This window comes from Lepidochelys kempii, chromosome 14 (genome assembly GCF_965140265.1).
Source record: "Lepidochelys kempii isolate rLepKem1 chromosome 14, rLepKem1.hap2, whole genome shotgun sequence".
Lineage (NCBI taxonomy): Eukaryota > Metazoa > Chordata > Testudines > Cheloniidae > Lepidochelys > Lepidochelys kempii.
Window position 1 is genome coordinate 6,682,013 of NC_133269.1, and position 22,948 is coordinate 6,704,960.

Genomic DNA, 22,948 nt, shown 5'->3' on the forward strand with positions numbered 1-22,948 from the left:
GTAGTAACCTTGCAAACAGTAACACACACCCTTGTGAATAAAAGGCTTGATTATGATTCCCTGTTTAGACAGGCTTTCAGGAGTGCATTGCTATCACATGCAGCTTGCTGAGATTGAAGAACTGTGTTTACCCCATGGCCTGAGCAACCATGCATTCTTTTACATTGGTTGCCTGTGAGAGGGTGGATTAACACTGACCTTAAATGAGAACTGGTGCTCTTGTAAAATGTGTACCACTGTACTCTGGGCTATAATCAGTGCATCATTCTGACAGGTAACTGTGCTGTAATAACATATACACATTTGAGGATCATCATCATATCTAAAACACATGTAATTATACTGTCTCAGTGAATTAGAAAAGAATATTTGTTATATTACAAAGCAGCTGGCTGGTGCCTCAAACTGTAAATTGCACAGGGCCATAACACTTCCTGAGGCATTAACTTTCTCTTCTGCAAAACCCTGGTTCTTACTATATTACTTTAAATTTAACCCAATTCTCCCCACTCCCTCCCACAATTCCCTATTTAATTAATAGCTCATAGCATGAAAGTGGGTAGTAAGTACTATTACTAGTTATTCATTGGAGGAGAAATCTGTGGCACTTTCTTAATGTGACTTGTTTTATTTATACTATATACATCAGTCCTGGAACAAAGGTGATCAAACACCATGCAAGCAAACCTCTCTTTCAAAAATCCCAGTGTCAACACCAATAGCCAGTTTTCAGGAAGCAACTCTGCCACAAGAATTAACTGTTTAGATTAAGGTGGACAGTAAACATGCTATTTGCAACAGATTCCCCAAAAAGAACATGCATCACAAAACTATAACAGATTGCACATTTGCTCACATGCTAAGAAAAAAACACTTGTTAAACTGTAACAGTGCCATCTGGTGACTTCCACTATAACATTTTTCTTTTCTAAGTTAACTTTTTCCCCCACCTCGATTTAAAGTAATTCCATTTGATCACATCGGCCAGATTGTCTATTGCCCTGTATGCAGTCATTTAAACCAGAGCAAAGTAGAGTAAAAACACGACCATTCTTATTTGGTAACATTTTACATCCACTTTGCACTGGTCCAAATTACTAAAGGTGCTAGACAGAGACTCAGACACTATATCTGCAAGTTAAGTTAGTTCATGTATACAATTTGTTTCTTTCAACCATGACTATAAAATACCTTCTCTTGTAGTTGTCTGGTTCGTTAGATCCAATGTCATCCATATACAGTATCTATAGATAAAGGACGTTACATAGGGTAACTTGCAGAAGGCAAAAAAACCCTGTGTTTGTAGCCTATATGATATATAAATAAGGCCTGAAAGATGAGGTTTTACAATTTTTTCCCATTGAAATATTAGTAATGTCATGTCTGAGCCCCACCCCAAAAAATAAAAAGATTTACAATTCCCCATTAGATGTTGCTTTCTTGGTTTCTGATGTCATAATGAACCTGTCATCCAACTGACCAGAGTAGACAAGACCAGAACTAAGAGAGCAGAGAGAAGGAGGACTGGCCTGTCTCCCAAGATCTGTAAGAGTGAGGGATCGTCCTTCAGAGTAGGTTGTAGATCCTTGATGATGCGCTGGAGAGGTTTTAGTTAGGGCCTGACGGTTAGTGGTGTTTTGTTCTGTAAACTTATGTTGCAGAGAGGACAATCCCTCACTCTCACAGACCTTGGGAGACAGGCCAGTCCTCATTTACAGACAGCCCCCCAACCTGAAGCAAATACTCACCAACAACCACGCACCACACAAGAAAAACCACTAACCCAGAAACCAATCCCTGCAACAAACCCCATTGCCAACTCTGTCCACATATCTATTCAAGGGACACCATCATAGGACCTAACCATATCAGCCATACCATCAGGGGCTCATTCACCTGAACATCTACCAATGAGATATATGCCATCATGCATCAGCAATGCCCCTCTGCCATGTACATTGGCCAAACCAGACATTCTCTATGCAAAAGAATAAATGGACGCAAATCAGACATCAAGAATTGTAACATTCAAAAACCAGTAGGAGAGCACTTCAAATCTCCCTGGACACTGAATAACAGTCTTAAAAGTGGCCATTCTTCAACAAAAAAACTTTAAAAACAGACTTCAGTGAGAAACTGCAGAACTGGAATTAATTTGCAAACTGGACACCATCAAATTAGGCATGAATAAAGACTGGGAGTGGATGAGTCACTACAAAAAGTCATTTTCCCTCTGCTGATACTCATATTTCTTGTCAACTGTCGGAAATCCACCTTGATTGCCTTGGCCACCATTAGCACTACAAAAGTAGTTTTCCCTCTCTTGATATTCACCCCTTCTTGTCAACTGATGAGAATAGGCTACTTCCACCTTAACTGAATTGGCCTCGTTAGCACTGACCACCCACTTGGTAATGCAACTCCCATCTTTTCATGTGCTATAATATATATACTGCTTATTGTGTTTTTTACTCCATGCATCTGATGAAGTGGGGTTTAGCCCACAAAAGCTTATGCCCAAATACATGTGTTAGTCTCTAAGGTGCAAAAAACAAAATGCCTCTTATGGAAATGCTGGTGGTATCAGGGTCTGAAAAGGGGAAACTGTCATTTTGAATGGAAGAGATCATCTATCCATAGGAAAATGCTATGGGAATCTCCACCCATGAAACCCTACTACCTGCAAAGGGCCTCAAGCCCAACCTCCATGCTCAGACTGCCCTTTATTTCACACCCTCCAGATTGGAGCAAGGGCATTTTCAGTGGGGAGAGGTCCGTAGCTGGGTACCCCTCCCTCTGGAAATTTGACAGGGGCTGAGATTACTGACCTTCTGTGTACCTATGCATTACGGCAGGGGAGGGTTTTCCTCATGGTGAGCAAGGGCTGGTGGTTGCTGTGTAATGTGAAAAGTTTAATGGGGTGCTCGACCTTAGTGAATAATGTGCACCCAGAGACATGAATGAACACACTGATAAGATGCAAAGTAATAATAAGGTAAATCCTGCAGACCATCGCAAGACCTGACCCTGATATCCTCACTCAAGAGAAACTCTCACTGGAGTCAATTAAGGTTTTGCCTGGATAAAGACTGCAGCATTTGGTCCAAACCACAGAAATCCTTCCCCAGTAGGTTTCTGTTGCTGGATTTTTTTTCCTAAATATCCTTTATGACACCATGTGCTGCACTGACAACTGGCCAGACACCTAAGGGTCACAACTAACAGTTTGTCTACAGCAGAAATCGGCTGGAGTAGCTATTCCATAACACTTCTCAGTGTGGATATCTATTCCAGACTGCATTTTGAATTCACACCTTACCTTATTCCAGAATAAGTCCCCTGTGTAGACAGGCCTAAAGCCAAATCCTGCCCTCTCTATCTGCTCTATCTGCCATGCTCAGGGGTATGACAGTACTGGCCTCATGTAAGGATCCTCTGTCATTTTAGCAGTGCAGGTCAGGCTGACTCATGAAGTGCCAGGGTGAATGTACAGTGGGGCACACCTTACTGCTTCTCTGAGAAGAAACAATATGCAAATCTTGCTGCACATTGCAGCACATGTACAAGGAGCTGGGCACCTGGCAACACTCACTAACCAGCAGATTACAGCTCTGTAGAATAGCAGTGTCCAGGATGTTGCAGTAGCAGGGCCTAGCTCTTGAGTGCTGAGTGGGTTTCCTGCCCTGCTGCTCAACAGGTGTGTGGGAATGGGAGAGAAGCCACTCTCTGCACCCCCTCCCCACACTAGTGCAACCAGGTCTTACAAGGCAAGATCTGGATTCCACCTCAGTCATACATATATCATCACAAAAAAATATCCACCAACCATGAGATATGCTTGGACTAGAATCTCCCCCTATCCTTCCCCTTACCCTCCCCGCTACCCACACACGCATTGTGAGTTTATCAGCTATAACCACACCTTCCGCTCTGCCCTCCTCTGCACCTTCAGAGATCTGGCAGAGGCAAACACATTACTGTACAGAGATACACAGGCCATATCTAGCTCCTAGGCCACATTATGCCCCCTCCCAGATACAAAACAAAAGGTTCACAGTTCATGCCAATAAGTTCTATAATGCAACAGGTTTAAAGAGGCTGGCACACCACCACCAGGAAAAGTCAGTGTAAAATCAAACACCCCATAAAGCCAAAATAAAGATTGGTGCACTCACTGGTGTACAGAGAGCAGCCTGCTGCTGCCTGCCTGCCATGTTTAATCTTCCCCGCTGCACAGCCCGTGACACGTGTGTGAGCGGGTGAGAGAGAGGCCCTGCACCTCCCACCACAGTCTGACTGCCCTACCCATGCGTGGAGCAGAAGTCTCAGAAGCCTATGATTGCTTTCCAGCCCACTCCAGAACAATTCGTCTGCACGTGCACTCGTGTGTCTAAGGGCAGACACAACAAAAGGCAGCAATATTTTTTCCTGCTTCCAATGACCCACACAGACAGAACCAGGAACTGCTCTTCTGCTACTGGGTGTTGGATAAATCTTTAGCCCTGCACCTCCAGCAGACCTACAGTCTCACTCATCTGGAGAGTCATTTGAAAGCAGGGTGATTTGTGTTGTTGTTTTAAATGTTCTTTTTGTGAGGGGACAAAGTGGGTGAGGTAGTATCTTCTATTGGACCAACTTCTGTGATATTACCTCACCCACCTTGCATGGTCACAGGTTTCAGAGGGGTAGCCGTGTTAGTCCGTATCAGTAAAAACAATGAGGAGTCCTTGTGGCACCTTGGAGACTAACAAATTTATTTGGGCATAAGCTTTCGTGGGATATAACCCACTTCATCGGATGCATGGAGTGGAAAATACAGTAGCAGGTACCATGTGCTGTATATTTATACCCACTCACTGTATTTTCCACTCCATGCATCCGATGAAGTGGGTTATATCCCACGAAAGCTTATGTCCAAATAAATTTGTTAGTCTCCAAGGTGCCACAAGGACTTCTCGTTGTTTTCACCCACCTTGTCTCTCTAATGTCCTGGAACCAACAGTGCTTACAACTGCACTGCATACAACCTTTTGTGAGGAAGCATTTTGCTCTGTTTCAATGAAACATTTAAAATCAAATTTCTCCCTCTCCGTTCAAACCCTCTCAGCCTGAAAATCCTGGCTGAGGAGAATATTCATGTTACACATGGGAATAAAGGTTCTAGTGAACTTGCCATCCATAGTTACCTTCCCTATGCATAAACTACCACTTAATCCTTGCAAGATTCCTCTTCACTCAGTCATTCACACACACACTTTTTCTCCTTATTTCCAAAAATAAAATGGAGTTAAATAAATTGTGCCTGCATAGAAAGAGTCAACTGGGGCACAAGTAATTTTTCTGCTTTCGCTCACCATTTCTCAGCTATGTTTTCTGCATTTTATGGCACTCCCTGCATTAGTGGAATAAGGAACCTTCACACCTCCTTTAAATATTTCTAACTAAAACTCATTGAAAATGGAGACTGGGAATACACTTTCTTTTTATGTAGAGGAAGAAATTCTGGTGCCTGTGAATGATCAGAGTATTTAAATACAAACATAAATTAACATTCAATTGTTAAAATATTGTCATTTAAAAAAAAAATCTTAATCCATATAAGATTTAGTCTTTTGGACCCACTGTAGTCTTTTAGAGTTTTCCATAGTTTTATCCCTAGTGATTGTCATCAAATATAAGCCAAACTTTAAAAATATGATGAAAGCAGAGATGTAATGAACATCCTGTGTGGATTGATTATTCCAAAATTGGTGGAAACAAAAATCCACTAATAACATAAATAAAGGTTTACCTGCCTTTAACAATTGAGGTGCTAAGTGGCCTGGAGAGATTTGGACCTTGTTCTGCAAACACTAAAGCATGTGAGTAAACTTTATTCACCCAGGAAATCAGATTGACGACAATGGGAGTACTTATGTAAGACAAATTACTCCTGTGCCGAAGTGCCTGCAGGATTAGGCCCTGATCCTGCAATCTGATCTGCATAGCTAGATCCCTGTTCCTGAGCAGACCGCACCCTCCATTCAGTATAGTCTGCCCACATTGATCAGATTACAGAACCACAGACTCAGAATGGAAGCTCTATGGGGCATGGATTATGTCCTTTTATTTAACTGTCACGTGTCATTTACACAAACACAGCACAATGAAAATAATAATAGCAATAAATATTAGAACACATTGTAAACTGATTTAAATTTCAAATCATATAATGTTCCTTTGGCATATATTTTTTCCGTTGAAATAAAATTGGTTTATTTATAAATTTAAATAGAAAGCTAATTACTCACAAAGCATAGGGATTGGGAAGGGAGCACAAATGTACCTTTGTGAAATAAAGTGCAAAAATAATCCCGAAAATTGTACACAGTGTGAAACCTGGCCCACCAGACTTGCTTTGGGGTGATGATGGGAAGAAAGCAATTTAGCAGCAACAGACTAAGGAAGTGTCCTAACAGGATTATATAAAGAAAATTGAAAGCATAATTGGGTCTTGGTAACCGTAATTAAAACAATACCCTGCCACGGGAAATTAAACCCATCACACACAACACATCAATTAAATCTGTACTGCTTTGTCTCTTTTAACCAGGTTCTTTTCATTCTGTTCCTAATTTAAAGTACCCAGACACCATTTCCTGATTCTCTAGGAGAAGACCAAGTAAAAACTCACTTTGGTCCTGATCCTGCAAATGACTCTACACAAACACACCCCTGCACCCACACGGAGACAACTGCAGGTTAGGGGCCTTTGCGTAGGGAATCTGTGCAGGTACTGGGAATGGACTCCTCTCCCTGATTTAGTGACAGTGCCTGGAGAACGAGCAGAACCGTTCCATATTTGCAGCTTCTACTTGTGAAAACTGTGTCATCCTTACATGGGGGTTTTGGCCACTGACTCCTCATTGTCCAATGCTCCTATTTTTCCAATGCTAGAAAAAAATCTAAATAAAATAAACACCACAATCCTCTGCAAACATTTAGAATATATATTTTAAAAACTACACGTTAGGCCCAGTTTACAAGATGTTAAATGAAAAGGAGTACTTGTGGCACCTTAGAGGCTAACCAATTTATTGGTTAGTCGCTAAGGTGCCACAAGTACTCCTTTTCTTTTTGCGAATACAGACTAACACGGCTGTTACTCTGAAAGATGTTAAATGTGCTTCTGTACATTAGCGCAATTAAGATTAAAATGTACCTTGATTTCTGATATGAGAGCAGCAGAGACCAAATACTGTAAGCTCATGGCAGAAAGAGTTACTGTCTGGGGAAGGAGGGTATAAAGGTAAAATGTTCAGTGACAAAGGGATGGATTTTTATTTACAGATCCTTACAATACAGTGAATGACCCATATCAAGTTACAACAGTTTTAGAAGTAGTCAGCCTGAAAATAACTCTTTAAATAGAGGAGTATGTTTCCCCTTTGATACTACATACATCCTAGAGCTTTATTTCTGCAAGACATCAAGGCATTTTAATACCCACTCTCGACACTCCTTAAATGCTTCCACAGGTTTCAGCAAGCCCATCTTGGCTTCATTTCCGAGTTCAGCATCTATTCCACTACTATCTTCTTCCATCCACCCCAGTAACGCCTAGAAAAGACACACAAGCTGAATGGCCATTCATGTTTCAGATGAACACTGCACCAAATTGAAATATTGAGAAACTCCAAAATTGTTCGCTCCCTCTCTCCATTATATTCTATTGGTAACAACAAACCCAATTTATATAGATTAGGATCTTTTCAACAGGCCAACTGTGTATACATCTATTCTGCCTTCCATCTTAAATACACAGAATTGTCAGTGTAAGTAGCTGCTTCTCTAGCTCACTACTTAGTAGAACAAGTAAACACTTAGTTTCCAATAAACCACCGGCCAGTATTCTGCATAAACAATTATCTTTCTTTGCATGTCTCAAACCACAGTTTCCTCCAGAGGCCATGAACGTCTGTGCTCCTGATTTCTTAGTCTTGTAAGTACTGCAGTCGGGGACCAAAAAGGCACCAAGAAAAAAGCAGACACAAACTACAGTTTCCATAGCAATGTTTCAAACAATTAAAGTGGCAGAAACAAAGGCAAGTAAAACGTTTCTTCATTCTGCGCACAGTTGTGGGATTCACCCCTGTAAGGGGTCAAAAGGTTAAAAACCTCTGCCTGGATAATGAATGCTAATTACTGGATAATCAAATGTCATGCTCTTTGGCATGGGAAAACAGCCACAGCGATCTGTAAAGAATTCCCCCATATATAGCGTTGCACAAGTAGTCAGGTGCATCATGACAAAGAAGATTCTCACTTTCTCTGAAGCATCAACTGTTGGCAGGATGCTAGACCCGCAGGAGAAGTGGTCTGTTCCTCAGTGGCAAATCCTTTCATTAGTAAGCAAGATCTTTGTACCTGGTATCTCTCCACAATGTGAAAGCCAACGGCAGACTGCAACTTGCGCAGACAAATTGGACACAGGTCCAATGGGCGTCGGTCTGATTCCTCCAGGTGATTGGAACCCTGCATCACACACTGCAGCCACTGACAGTGATGGAGTCCAAAGATGTGCCCAATCTCATGGGTCAGGGTCTGAAACACAGGTCTTATTTTGCAAATTATTGTAATCTATATTTTCCCCTCTTTCTTCTACTCTGCCTACACTGGCAGTACCCATTATAGCACCTTACAAAATGGGCCGATGATAAAACGGTTCCACTTCCAACCCACTCCAAGACAGAGCAACAGACCTGGTACGGGGCTGGTACCAATTTTAGTTACAGAAAAATGAAGAGGATGGCCCCGTAGTTAAGGAAAGGAGGTGAGTGCTCAATTCCCAGCCCCACCACAAAATTCCTGTGTGAACTGGGTGAGTCACAATTGCTCTGTGCTTCTGTTCCCCAGCTGCAAAATGGGGATAGTAATACTTACTTTCTTCCATCCTTGTTCTGTATGGTGGATTTGGGCTCTAAGCTCCCTGAGCTAGGGACTGTCTCTTCCTATGTGTTTGTACAGCAGCTAGCACAGTGAGGCCCTAATTTCAGCTGGGGCTTCTAGACACTATTGTAATAAAAACAAGGTATCCCGCTCCCCAGAATATGCTCAAGGGATTAAAAAAATGTTTAATGTTTGTTTAAAAGGATAATTCTTCACACTTCTACATAGTGTTACCATCCAGGGAGCTCAAAGTACTTCACAAACAATAGCAAACTAAGACTCGCAGCCCCAAATTGACCCACAGAGGTTGAGTTTACTGGCCTTCAAATTAAGGATTTACTGTATTTTATTTAATTCAGTCTGGGGGTACCCTGTGGCTGGGCTCTGGGGGGGATAGGAGTTTCGGGTGTATTAGCTGGTGTGGGGGCATGGCTGGGCTCTGCGGGGGGAGGGATTGTAGGTGTCTGGCCCCCAGCTGGGCTCCGTGGGAGAGGGGACAAAGAAAGAGGATTGTCATAGGGGTTTCTTTAACTCTGAAGGAATCTTTTTGTGTCTCTGTTTTGTTACAGACATACTTGCTGACAGGTATTTTTTAAAAAATTACCAAAATAATTGAAACTGGTGTGATTATGTAGTGTTATTCTGACAAATAAAATTTGCTGAATTTTAAAATATTGTATGCAGAATTTTTATTTTTTTGGTGCAGAATTCCCCCAGGATTTAATATACACAAGTGTAAGGAATATCAGCTTGAACATCCCACTTGATCTCAACTGCAGGGCTCGAGGATGAAGAGACAGATTCTGCTGTCATTTACACTGGTGTAACTCCATTGACTTCATTGGAGTTACTCCTGATTTACACCAGCAAGAGGCGAATTAAACCCTTAGAAACAAAAGCTATTTTTATTTCCAAATAGAAATGTAAGACTTTCAATAACTCTCTAGAGCCCAACAGGCACCCACCTTGCAGGACCTCAGAAGCAGCATACTGTTGATTGCAGGAGTGTAATAGCCATCAAATATTGAATAGTCTGCTGAGGGAAGCTTCTTGACACTCTGCAGTCTGCCTTTGTAGCTCGCACTATAAAAATCACTGTCATACCTGGCAAAGCTGAAGATCCCCATTCCTTAAGAAGAAATCAAAAAGGAATTCTATTAGAGAAGACATTGTCACAGTTCAGGTCAACTGCCCCTGTATTCTCGTTCCGTGGTCTCTTGAAGGCACCCACACTAGGCTTTTGGCTCCTCAGCCATCACCTCTTTTGAGCAGCCATCTCTCTCTCCCTCCTGACCAGGGGTTTTCCACTCTGTACAGTTTCCTGCTTACACTGTGATAGTCCCAGCAAGCCAGACTGCCTATAACACAGGGTGACCAGACAACAAATGTGAAAAATCGGGACGGGGGTGGGAGGTAATAAGAGCCTATATAAGAAAAAGACCCCAAAATCAGGACTGTCTCTATAAAATTGGGACATCTGGTCACCCTACTATAACAAGCCATCGTCTGCGCATTGGTTTTCCTGTGAAGACTCATGAACAGCGTAATTGCCAGCAGTTATAGGTTGATCCCTACCAAATTCATGTCTGTGAAAAACATGTCACGGACCATGGAAGAAGTCCTCCCCCATGAAATCTAGCTATTTGAGGGGAGGGAGAGGGGCAGGGCTGGGGGCACCCCAGCCAGGGACTCCTACTGTTCCCTGGGCTCCAGCTGCCAGGGTGGGATGGGACATACTCTTTCCCTGCACAGCCGCTTTCAGGGGGAGATCAGGCCTACCTCCGGGTATCTCCCCCTGCTGCAGGAAGCTCTGCGGCAGCAGTTGGGCTCTGAACGCAGCACAGATGTGAGGCTGGCAATCCCACGACCCCCCTACAACAGCTCTGTGACCCTCCACAACCTCTTTTTGGGTTGGGATCCCGACAGTTACAACACCATGAAATTTCAGATGTAAACACCTGAAAATGTGAAACTGACTAATTTTCAAATCCTATGGCCATGAAATTGACCAGAATGGACAGTGAATTTGGTAAGGTCCTAGTTATAAGCTATCACACAGCTCCTTATAAGCAAGCACATATATTCTTCAGGTGAAAGCATTACACAAAAAACATATTAAAACAATAAAAGAACCTCCATGCGTGCTAATAAGCTCTCCAGAGGTCACCCATCAGTCTTATGGGGACTCAGTAAGCCAAAGTTCTTCGAACTCCTCCTTCGAAGGATTAGGGCCTCCTTTGGACAGAAGGTCCTGTTCATTTACTGGATAAGAAAGGTAGCCCTTAGACAGTTTAAACTCAGGCTATTTATCCAAAAGTCCTTTCTTGTCTGTTAGTTTCTGGAGAATCACAGAATTATAGAACTCAAAGGGAACACAAGAGGTCTTCCAGTCCAGTCCTCTCCACTCATGACAGGACTAAATATTATCTAGACCATCCCTGACAAGTGTTTGTCTAACCTGCTCTTAAAAACCCCAAATGACGGAGATTCCACAACCTCCTTACGCAATTTATTCCAGCACTTAACTACCCTGACAGTTAGGAAGTTTTTCCTAATGTTCAACCTAAACTGCCCTTGTTGCAATTTAAACCCATTGTTTCTTGTCCTATCCTCAGAGGTTAATGAGAACAATTTACCTCTCTACTCCTTGTAACAACCTTTTATGTATATGATCTAGTTTGAACCAGAATATGTGAGCCTCTCGAGGTGGTGGTACTTCTCTGGGGGTGTTACCTGAGTGAATTTCCCTAATCTCTTCACCTATGTTCTTATTTCCTGGAGGAGTTGTGGTCACTCTCCCCCATGGAATTGCATACAATTCATGGCCCACAATGATACATAAACTTACTGATCTGAAAGATATTGCAGGGAATTGACATATCTGTCACAGACACCACAAACACAACTGTGATGAAACTTATAATGATCTGAAGTCCTAGATTTGCTATTTTAAGTCAATGCCAAAAGAGCACTTCTATGTTTTAGGTTACATTGTGTTATATACACAGAAGTCTTCAAACACGGGAAACATCAAAATAAATAATATACATTGTACCCTGCATTTTAAAATCACCATTTTGCTTTGCCACGTGTTCTAGTGAACGTACGGTAACCTTCAGTTTATGGCTCAGCACAGAAGGACAAGTAGATCTACCCTGATCAATTTCTGAGCAAGCTAGCTACTGTTTAGCAGCCTACTGGTTTATAGCCCTGGAAGGCAGTACAAGTAAAAGCAACCTCTCAGAAGTCAGTAAAAGCATTTTACATGTACTACTAGCGACCTCTTCTGGTCAAAGACGGGTTTGGCAGAGCTCAGAGCAAAGATCTGGGGGAAAAAAACAAAAAGCAAAAAAACCCTCTTGCACTCAGATTCCCTTCATGTTTAAAAGCCCAATTAATCTTACTCATGTTGAGTAGCATTTCCGCCTCTGTGTAAACCCACTGACGTCGGTGGAACTACTCGTAGGAGCAAGAGTTGCAGATGTAGGTGCTAAATAATTGTCACATATTGACAGTGTAATACAATCTTCAAAAACAGGGAAAACACATACTTAGGGTCCCATAGAGCATGATTGTGCACACACACTGTCTTTAAAAAAGTCACATGGATTATTACTGTTAATATTTTCCACTTATATAGTGTCTTTTCATCTTACCATGCTTTACAGACATTAATTTCATGTAGGGATACACTGTGACACAGAGAGATTAAGTAACTTGTCCAAGGCCACAGAGAAAATCAGGGGCAAAGGCAGGATTAGCATCCAAAACACATGGCTGCCTGTCTTGTACCTTAACCATAGGACAATCATTGAAATGCATTATACAACGCAGGATCTATGCCACAAATACAGTACATTTCCTTTCCAAATAATGAATCCAGATCTTCCTTGCAGTGAGTCCAATATATTCCCATTGTGCTGATTTTTCTGAGTTGTCCAATCAAAATTATTGCAGGAATAACTGAAGTACAAGGCACCTTACTATTGAGCGTTTCCTGTATGACAGGTCCCTATGAAAAACAACGTAGTGGGACACTGAACCTTACTAGGCTATTTATGTCCTTTTGGATGTTATAATTAGCAATGTGATGATGAAGACACGAGGCCAGAGCCTCGCACGATTCTTCGCTGAGAATGGAACATGACTTCTGTGGCACAACTGATTCACAGTGACCCAGAAAGGAGTGGATGACTCAGGTCTGTCAGACACAATTTACAAGGCTCTCTTCCCCACATCCATGTGTGTAATTATCAGGGGCATTTGGTGCCGACTTTAAATTAACCACCCCAGGATGTTGTAAAAAACAAGAACAGTCCATTTGAAAATCTATTCCTGCAGGATAAAATCCTGATGTCAACAATAGGAGTCCTGCATGTAAGAGGTCAGCAGGCCTATACCCCACATGATCAACAATTTCTACTGAGTATCATTGCTGATTTATAATAAAGAGAGAATTGCTATGTACAGCAGAAGCAGAAAGAGAAACAATAATGTACACACCTAAGAATGTTCAGGGCCTTAACTCTGCGATGCAGCATGGGAGTTCCACACCTGGCTCTCACTCCTCAGGTTTGAGAGGGGTACAAGTGACACAGGAGGAAAAAACTTTGCCCCGAGGGAGGAATTGCCTTGTGTTGCCCTATAATGACCCATCTGGCTGATCATGTAACAGCAATGATGGACCTCCAAAAAGTATCCATCCATGCGTATCCTGTCAGAAGGATGGTTGAGTTAAAAGGTCCGGAGGATGGTAACGTTAAAATGGGGTGTGTGAAAGCAAAACTTTCCAGTCTCCCTAAGAGACATGGCCCAGAAGGACACAGCCATTCCCAGGGAGAGGGACTGACATAAAAAAAAATAAGTAAGATTACAATCACAGTTAAAGCTCCCCTTGCACATAAAGAAAACACAGTACAATATAAACAAGTAGTGAAAAGGGCAGATGCCCACTATACCTAGGGGTCAAAAGGAGAGCTCTAGCTCTGCATTTCCCAGCTGTGTGTGTGTGTCACGCTCTGACATTCCCCTAATGAGCTTTAGATCTGATGATTTTCCGTGTGTGGTTTTCTTCATGACACAAAACAGTACAGATCCTGATAGGTACCAGTCATCTACACTACCCAATAAAGTCAGCAGGTGTTACAGTTATTCAGCACCTCTGAGGAATTTCACCATCATGTTTAAGTTTACAGACAAAAAATGAAGACTGCCAGACATTAAACGTAGCTTGAGAACTTGGAGTGGGATTCACAACAGTACTTAGGCACCTAAGACATACTTTTGGCTCCCCTGCAATCCACAAAATTCCCATCAAACTTTGTAAGTGCCTAAACTCACTGGACACCTAAAGTTTTTCAGGGTAAAAGTTCACTACCACAGTGAAGTAATGCTTAATTCTATAGTGCAGGAGCCCTGCAGAAATGAACTCAAGTGGTAATTCTACAAATGGTGAGAGAGTCTCCAAAACTTGTGCATGATGTCATCATAAGATAGGTTTTGAATATGGGTACTTCAACATTTTCCCAGTACATTTTATCTAATTGAAAATCTGCACAACAGCAATTAAGAGTCAGGTTACAGTTTAGTCACAGAGGTCACGGAATCCTGACTTTCAGCGAACTTCATGACTCCAGCCTATGGTGGTTGGGAACTGCAGGGTACCCCATCGCCCGTGGGGGCAGGGAGCTGTGGGGTACCTCTGCCAGCTCTGGCGGCCCCTGGAGCTCCAACCCACCACAGGCGCAGGGTATCTCACAGCTCCTGGCTGCCGCAGGGGAACCCCCAGATCTCCCAGCCACAGCGGGGGAACCCCTGAGCTCCCAACCGCCGCAGGCGGCGGGGGCCCTTGGAGCTGCTGATGGAACCCCCAAACTCCTGGCCACCATGGGCAGCGGGGAAACCCCAAGCTCCCGGCCACCACGGGTCCCTGGAGCTGCAGGTGATGGGGTACCCTGTAGCTTCCAGCCCCCACAGGCAGCGGGGGATCCCCAGAGCTGCGGGGGGCAGGGGTACCCGGCAGCCCCCAGCTGCTGCAAGCAGCTCCTAGCCCCTACGCAGCTGCCCCACTTCAGGCAGCGTGGGGACCCGCAGATCCCCATTTTGTCATGGATATATTTAGTAAAAGTCAGAGACAAGTCACGGCTTCTGTGAATTTTTCTCTTTTGCCCATGACCGGTCCCTGACTTTTACTAAAAATATCCGTGACAAAAACTTCGCCTTAATTATGAGACTTCACACATTAGCAATAAATACACATATTGTATCAGCATAAAACACCATGTAAACAACTAAAGTTCATCCAAAGAACACATGCAGTTAGTCAAAAAGCCCCTGGTGCTGCATGTAAAATATTGTTTTTACAACATTAATATTCTCCACAAATTTCAAATAAAGTGTTAAAGACTCCAACAGATTATTTTACACGTCTCAAACTTCACTCAGATTTTAAATTTAGAGTTTGCAAATTTGGAATGGTATCAGGTGATTTACTGTATAATAAGGGATTACAGACTTCTCTCCTAAACCAGGATTATGAACAAAGGTGCACAATAGGACATTTTCTGTCTACTTAATGTCAGAGAGATAATATGGAGAGTTACCACTATTTCTTAGTTAATTTCAGCAATTGCATATGGTCTTCTTTGGCACAGGAGTTTATGCTCAATTAGTTGAATTTTCTGAAGGGTCTCAGCCACAGGCTTGAGTCACCATTGCATTACTCCAGTTTTAAAGCTGGCATAACTCTTCTGAAACTAGATGAATGGAGTTACACCACTGCCAAAGGGACACTTAGCAATGGGGAAATCAAGCCCCAAATCTTTATCTTTGAACCCACTGTTCGGCCATGGAAAAATTTGCAATTTGAGCACAAACAGCATTCGCTTCGCATTCACCATTCATCTGAGTGGACACCAAACACAAACAAATGTTGTCACAAATATATGGACCACCGTTGAATATGTGGTCTGTGTCACAGAAACCAAACACAATGATCCATACTGCCATGCAATTAAAAAACAAAACAACCAACTACAAAGCCAGAAGCCACATGCTTGATCCTCACATTATGTTAATCTGTTTAAATTGCTCATGAAAGACTGAGAGAACAAAACTTATTTTTCTTTTTTCTTTTTTTTATTATATTTTCATCAGGTTTAGACAGATTTTTGCCTCCCCAATCTATTCATTTTAATTACCCAGTTGTTGAATAGGAAGCTTAGGTACCTCACTCAGCTTGGTGGATGGCAGGGATATTCTTGGATTTTCTAGGTGCCAGAAGTGAGGTGCTGTGTCGTGTTTTAATGCCTAAGTCCCTTCATGGATCCCACCCTCTATGCTTAGCCACTGAATAGAATGAGTGCAATTTCCTTTTTAGAATCTCTGCCCTTTCTGAAGCACAGCTACATGAATACAGATTGCTATTGTTAAATGCTATTCCAGCATAAGCAAGCACATAGCTGGCATACGCAGCACACACTATGGTGCAGGTGGAATTCCAACTTCCATTCTAATCACTCCTTTTCAATTAATAATTATTTTCTTAAATTAATTTCTTTTAGGCTGAAATTCTACAGGCTTTGTTGAAGCTCAGGGGTATTTTGCGGCTGTGTGTGTATAAAGTTTTATTAAAATCAGTGCAGACATTTTGACATTTAATAAAAAAAAAAAAAAGACCTCTTCCAGGATGTATTATAGATTGTATTAGTCTTTTACAGCCTCCAAAAGTATGGGAGGTGCCTTGCAGTATCAATCAGAAGACATAGGCCTTGCCTCAAACAATGTACAATCTTGACCCTGAGCACCTCCATCTCCCACTGGCTGCAGAATCTCTCAGCATCTCCCAAGATTGGACCATACTTTATAATGCACAAGAGCAGGGGATAGAGTTAAGGCTGAGCTTTCAACTTTAATGCAGAGATTCTGACTGATGGCTTAATTTTTCAGTGTTAAAACTGCACTATTACAAAATATCATAAAAATGGTATTTAAAAAGTTACCTAAAAGGGTAGATGGGGCTGTTCCAGGCAACTCAAGTTTAATAAACCAAGTTGATGTTTCTATTTCAACTAAAGAGATCTAGTTCTTGATACTTGTCTCATTTTGGGTTCAGAGGTCATCTCCACCTAATAAAAATGCACTCTGAAGGCATATTTTGTGGCAGGCAGGCAGTTCTGAAGTTAGGACTCTAGTAGCACTGGGAAACACATCCTTTCAAGGCAGCTCTGGATATCAGTGGATGAGCTTGTGCACTGGGCCTATGTGCGTGGTCCCTGCATTTAGTTTAGAATTTGGGTCATTGTTTTGGTCCTGTTTTATTTTTGTCTTATTCCATTTGCTCATTTTGTTTTATTTTTGGTTTGGAGTTGTTTTATATTTTGACTAACATTTGGTTTTCCCAAGTTGTTGGTCATAGCCATATTAGGACCAATCCTGAGACTGATGTCAGTGGCAAATGAGCACATTTCAAAACCTCCCAGATTTGGGCCCTAAGCTGTATTGCCTAGTTCAGGAATGTACTTAACTATGGGGCTAACTTTAAATGTGTGAGAAGTCTAATTCAAGTCCACAAGGCTACTCACAAACTTAGTCACATGCTTAAGTGCCTTGCTGACTTGGAGCCTGTGCCAGGTTTTTTCACAGGTGATACATAGATAATTTAGATTCTTCATTTCTGGAGTCACCTGGCCAATATAGGGGAAATAAAAATGAAAAAAGAACACTGAAATGGAAAAATACTGTTTAAATTAAAAATATACATAATGGGGCCAAAATCCTAACTATGAACCTTTTCTCAGGTGAACATGATAAGTCAATAGATTCTAACTTATTTAACAAAATACTGTTTGAAAAGAATCTCAATTATAAAAGGAAGAATCAACATATATAAAAATTCCAGATTCACCACACGTGTAAATAAAGGCAATTCCACTGATTTCTATAAAAAGAAAAGGAGTACTAGTGGCACCGTAGAGACTAACCAATTTATTTGAGCATGAGCTTTCGTGAGCTACAGCTCACTTCATTGGATGCTGTAGCTCACGAAAGCTTATGCTCAAATAAATTGGTTAGTCTCTAAGGTGTCACTAGTACTCCTTTTCCTTTTGCGAATACAGACTAACACGGCTGCTACTCTGAAAACTGATTTCTATGGGAGTTTGGCAAACAGAGGGCTTGCTGAATCAGGCCCATAAGCTGGTAATTGAAGAATGAGTTAAATCAGAAGCACCTATGCAAACTAGATTTGATTGCTAGTAATCATAGATTCATAGATATTTAGGTCAGAAGGGACCATTATGATCATCTAGTCCGACCTCCTGAGCAACGCAGGACACAGAATTTCACCCACCACTCCTGCAATAAACCTTTCCTATGTCTGTGCTATTGAAGTCCTCAAATCGTGGTTTAAAGACTTCAAGGAGCAGAGAATCCTCCAGCAAGTGACCTGTGCCCCATGCTACAGAGGAAGGCGAAAAACCTCCAGGGCCTCTTCCAATCTGCCCTGGAGGAAAATTCCTTCCCGACCCCAAATATGGCGATCAGCTAAACCCTGAGCATACGGGCAAGATTCATCAGCCAGATACTACAGAAAATTCTTTCCTGGGTAACTCAGATCCCACCCCATCTAATATCCCATCACAGGCCATTGGGCCTATTTACCATGAATATTTAATTACCAAAACCATGTTATCCCATCATACCATCTCCTCCATAAACTTATCGAGTTTAATCTTAAAGCCAGATAGATCTTTTGTCCCCACTGCTTCCCTTGGAAGACTGTTCCAAAACTTCACTCCTCTGATGGTTAGAAACCTTTGTCTAATTTCTAGTCTAAATTTCCTGGCGGCCAGTTTATATCCATTTGTTCTTGTATCCACATTGGTACTGAGCTTAAATAATTCCTCTCCCTCTCTGGTATTTATCCCTCTGATATATTTATAGAGAGCAATCATATCTCCCCTCAACCTTCTTTTAGTTAGGCTAAACAAGCCAAGCTCCTTGAGTCTCCTTTCATAAGACAAGTTTTCCATTCCTCGGATCATCCTAGTAGCCCTTCTCTGTACCTGTTCCAGTTGGAATTCATCCTTCTTAAACATGGGAGACCAGAACTGCACACAGTATTCCAGGTGAGGTCTCACCAGTGCCTTGTATAACGGTATTAAAACCTCCTTATCCCTATTTGAAATACCTCTCCTGATGCATCCCAAGACCGCATTAGCTTTTTTCATGGCCATATCACATTGGCGGCTCATAGTCATCCTATGATCAACCAATACTCCAAGGTCCTTCTCCTCCTCCGTTACTTCTAATTGATGTGTCCCCAGCTTATAACTAAAATTCTTGTTATTAATCCCTAAATAATCAGACTCTGGAGAAACAGACAGAGCTAGTTATACTGTGCTTTGGACAGATGTCTGCCCAAAATCTACTTGAACTTACGTCCAGCAATCCCCAATGAAATCAATGCAGCTGTTCAATTATAACTGAGTATAGCATTGGGCCCATGGCAAGATTGCTCTTCATGCCAACTAAGCCTTGCAGTTAAAATATACATGCCCACTAAGCCCTGCCATTAAGCAAACCATTTTACCCAGTCACTGGCCAGATCAGATTTTTCAAGCATACATGTTTTTGGAATAGCTGAGAAAATGTTTAATATTTTTGCTTTGAATAGCACAGGCATTCTATTTTATGGTGAAAAAGACAAAGAGCAATATTTTGAGGTGTAGATTTTGAGTATCATAGACTAAAGGCTGTTGTGGTACCTGAAGTGAACTCATGCTGCAAATATGCGAACACAACAGAGAGGGCCTGAGCTTCCTTTCACTAATGTAGGAGTCACTTCATTGCCCTTGATGTACTGACTCCTAATTTACAGTGATGTGACACCAGACTCAGTACCAAACAGTCTAAATGTTATGACTTTATGCATTTTAAAAAAAATGCACATTAACAATCATTTGTTTTTCTTGCAACAGAAAACCACAAGATAGAGACTAAATTAGTACTCCTTGGGAACCCCAAATTCTGATTTTATGTGATCGGGAGATTTAGGAGTACAAGGAAGACTAGATCATAACACTGCAAGGTTTTAAGTTATTTTCATTTAAAATTGTACACAACATAAAAATGTACACAACATTACATCTGCTGAGTGACTAACCTGTTAAAGTCTTTCTTATTTCCAGTATACCTAGTGAAAGACATCGCCCATATCTTAGCCTGTTAGGTAAAGTGTGTGATAGTTCTTAGTGTACTCAAGACTGGGAGTCACCCTGTTATCCCCTACCTCCAGTGTGAGGAAGTCCTGCCAGTGCCTGGCTGGACGTCATCTCCCTAACACTATCAGCCTTTCAGCCACTCAAGCACTCTCCTCTGGTCTATGCCAGCCCTAACTTCACCTTGCAGGTGAACAGTAGATACACCCCAATCCCCAAGTCCCTTTGGATCATTCCCCTGCGACAGTGGCAACTCACAGAAATCCCAGATCCTCTGCTTTCAAAGGAGCAGTGTATTCCAGTTTTATCTTAAACCACCACTCCTGTAAACCACAGAGCCCTTGTGAGTACTGAAATAAACTTAATATTGTTTTATTAGAAGAAAGAATAGATTTAACTAGAAACAAGAGAGAGCAGTGGAAACATACGATTACAATGCAAAACAGAATCACAAAATGTGAACTTGGGTCTATATTTATTAATAAATACCTTTCCTACCAAATAAAGTAGGTTTTTCCATAGGTGTCGACTTCTTCTGGCGCCAGTGGGTGCTCGACCCCCCTCTGCCCCTGGCCCAACCCTGACTCCACCCATGCCCTGCCCCCATTTCAACCCTTTCCTCAAATCCCCACCCTGGCCCCGCTTCTTCCCCACCTCCTCCCCTGAGCGCACCACGTGCCCGCTCCTCCCCCATCCCTCCCAGAGCTTGCTACAGCTGTTTGGCCGGGGCAAGCGCTGGGAGGTAGGCGGAGGAGCGGGGACGCGGTGTGCTAAGGGGAGGAGGAGGTTAGGCGGGGTGGGAAGAGAAGCTTGGCTGCCGGTAGGTGCAGAGCACCCACTAATATTTCCCTGTCAGTGCTCCAGCCCTGGAGCACCCACAGAGTCGGCACCTATGGGTTTTCACCCAAAGTTCAGTCTGTTGCAGAGCTGTCTGGTTTAGCAAGAACCATCATCCAAACATGCATGAAAACACCCCCATTCCACAAGTTTCAGAGTAGCAGCCGTGTTAGTCTGTATTCGCAAAAAGAAAAGGAGTACTTGTGGCACCTTAGAGACTAACAAATTTATTTGAGCATAAGCTTTCATGAGCTATGGCTCACTTCCTAAGAACTTCCTTAGTGAATGGATCTAGAGGGTTTTTCCTCCTGTTATACTGAAACCAAACTTTTGTTTCTATTCAGAGGCAGGGCAAACCCCTGTCTTGTTGTAAAGTCCCTTTTTTTACCTTCAAGTGGTTTCGATTGTTTGCAGTTGCCTCTGATGGTTTCCCATTCAAAGTCTTACTATTGCACAAAGCTAAACTCAGCCTTGCATTGCATCCTCAGCTAAACAGCAAGGGGTGACAACTCCCTCATCCTAGAATAGGCATTACCCCAGTGACTAATTTTTACTGCAAGTCATAAAGCATTCTCTCTCATTTTATATATATATATCCATCCCATACATACATCTCACAATGATCATGAATCTTGACTAGTTATGAGTCTTCTATAGATACCTTACATGTTTCTCTTTATGGATAAATATCCTGTACAACATGTTTGGTGTACTGAGTTTGAGGTGAGAGTTGTCTGCAAAGAACAGAGGACCGTTGCCAAGGGGTCTTAGTGTCACAGAAGGTCCTGAGTCTTTGTAGCAGCAACTCACTATTTTTGGCTGTTCTTTTTCAGCCCACCCTCTGCGTGTGGCAGTAAGAAATAAAAAAAAAATATAGGTGATTTGGACAGACATTGACATGTTCTGAGCTAGGTTTCAGTTCTTTGGGCAGCAAAGCCTTCTTTATTTGCATAAGATTTTATTTGAAAAAGAAAAATGCACTGTTTCCAGAGTATGAAAAATGACATCTTGAATATGTAAATTCAATTTCTTTGGTACTTCTGTAACTCTCTAAAAACAAACAAACAGAAACCAACACCAACCCAACTGTGTCAACCAAAAAATCCCCTTTAGGGCTGCGAACTTATCCAACGAAATTCAGTATAGAAAGGGAAACATATTTAAAGTTATGAACAAAGTTTTAGGGATTTTTCTTTTAACAGTGGATCAAAAATGTTTCTTACTTTTTGACTGTCTTTTGAATGTAGTGATTTTGAACTGTATGAGTTTGAACAATATCACATACTATTTTTAAAATTATATACCCATAAATTATACATCAATTCAATTCATATTTATCCCATATTTATCATATTTTATGCACATTTTAATTTGATTTATTTTCATAGTAAATTGATTCCTAGCATTTTGGAGTCATTTTAGTTTTCTCCACTGATATACTCCTGACATAAAATTGAATACCTTCTGTCAAAGAGGCTTGTCCAAAGACAAAATTCCAGGACTCCCTTGGATAAAGATCTATCATTGTTATCCCAACAATACAGAAAGCATCTTCTTTTGGCTTTTTCTTCTTTAGGTATTTCAAGAGGTCCCCTGCATAAACAACAGAAAACAACTCCCTTCAACAGAAGCATGAGTCACCACAGAAGAAAGCTGTGAAAGCAGTCAGAAGATTACACCAGTGGTTCTCAACCAGGGAGGTACTCAGAGGTGTTGCAGGGGATACATCAACCCATCTAGATATTTGCCTAGTTTTACAACAGGCTACATAAAATGCAGTAGTGAAGTCAGTACAAACTAAAATTTCATATTGACAATGACTTATTTGTACTGCTCTATATACTATACACTGAAATGTAAGTACAATATTTATATTCCGATTGATTTATTTTATAACTATATGGAAAAAATAAGAAAGTAAGCAATTTTTCAGTAATAGTGTGCTGTGCCACTTTTGAATTTTT

At 41.7% G+C, this 22,948-nt stretch overlaps 2 protein-coding genes across 8 annotated transcripts in view; both read right to left on the bottom strand.

Moving 5' to 3' along the window:
- ARSG (arylsulfatase G) overlaps window positions 1–4,285 on the bottom strand; it is an 84,333-nt gene extending 80,048 nt beyond the window's left edge. The window contains exon 1 of the mRNA XM_073311673.1: window positions 4,176–4,285. The gene's annotated coding sequence lies outside the window, so the exon portion shown is untranslated. The remainder of the gene's footprint in view (window positions 1–4,175) is intronic.
- The window catches only part of AMZ2 (archaelysin family metallopeptidase 2), a 31,562-nt gene that overhangs the window by 2,579 nt on the left and 6,035 nt on the right, over window positions 1–22,948 (bottom strand). For 4 of the 7 annotated variants that reach the window (XM_073311692.1, XM_073311688.1, XM_073311687.1 and 1 more), the window contains 5 exons: window positions 22,446–22,577; window positions 9,894–10,057; window positions 8,407–8,583; window positions 1,192–1,244; window positions 199–322 (listed from right to left, as the gene is read on the bottom strand). In XM_073311692.1, coding sequence (XP_073167793.1) covers window positions 199–322; window positions 1,192–1,244; window positions 8,407–8,583; window positions 9,894–10,057; window positions 22,446–22,577 — 650 coding nt within the window. Of the gene's footprint in view, window positions 1–198; window positions 323–1,191; window positions 1,245–7,296; window positions 7,600–8,406; window positions 8,584–9,893; window positions 10,058–22,445; window positions 22,578–22,948 lie in introns of those variants that run through there. The other 3 variants (XM_073311693.1, XM_073311691.1, XM_073311689.1) reach the window with 2 other exon arrangements.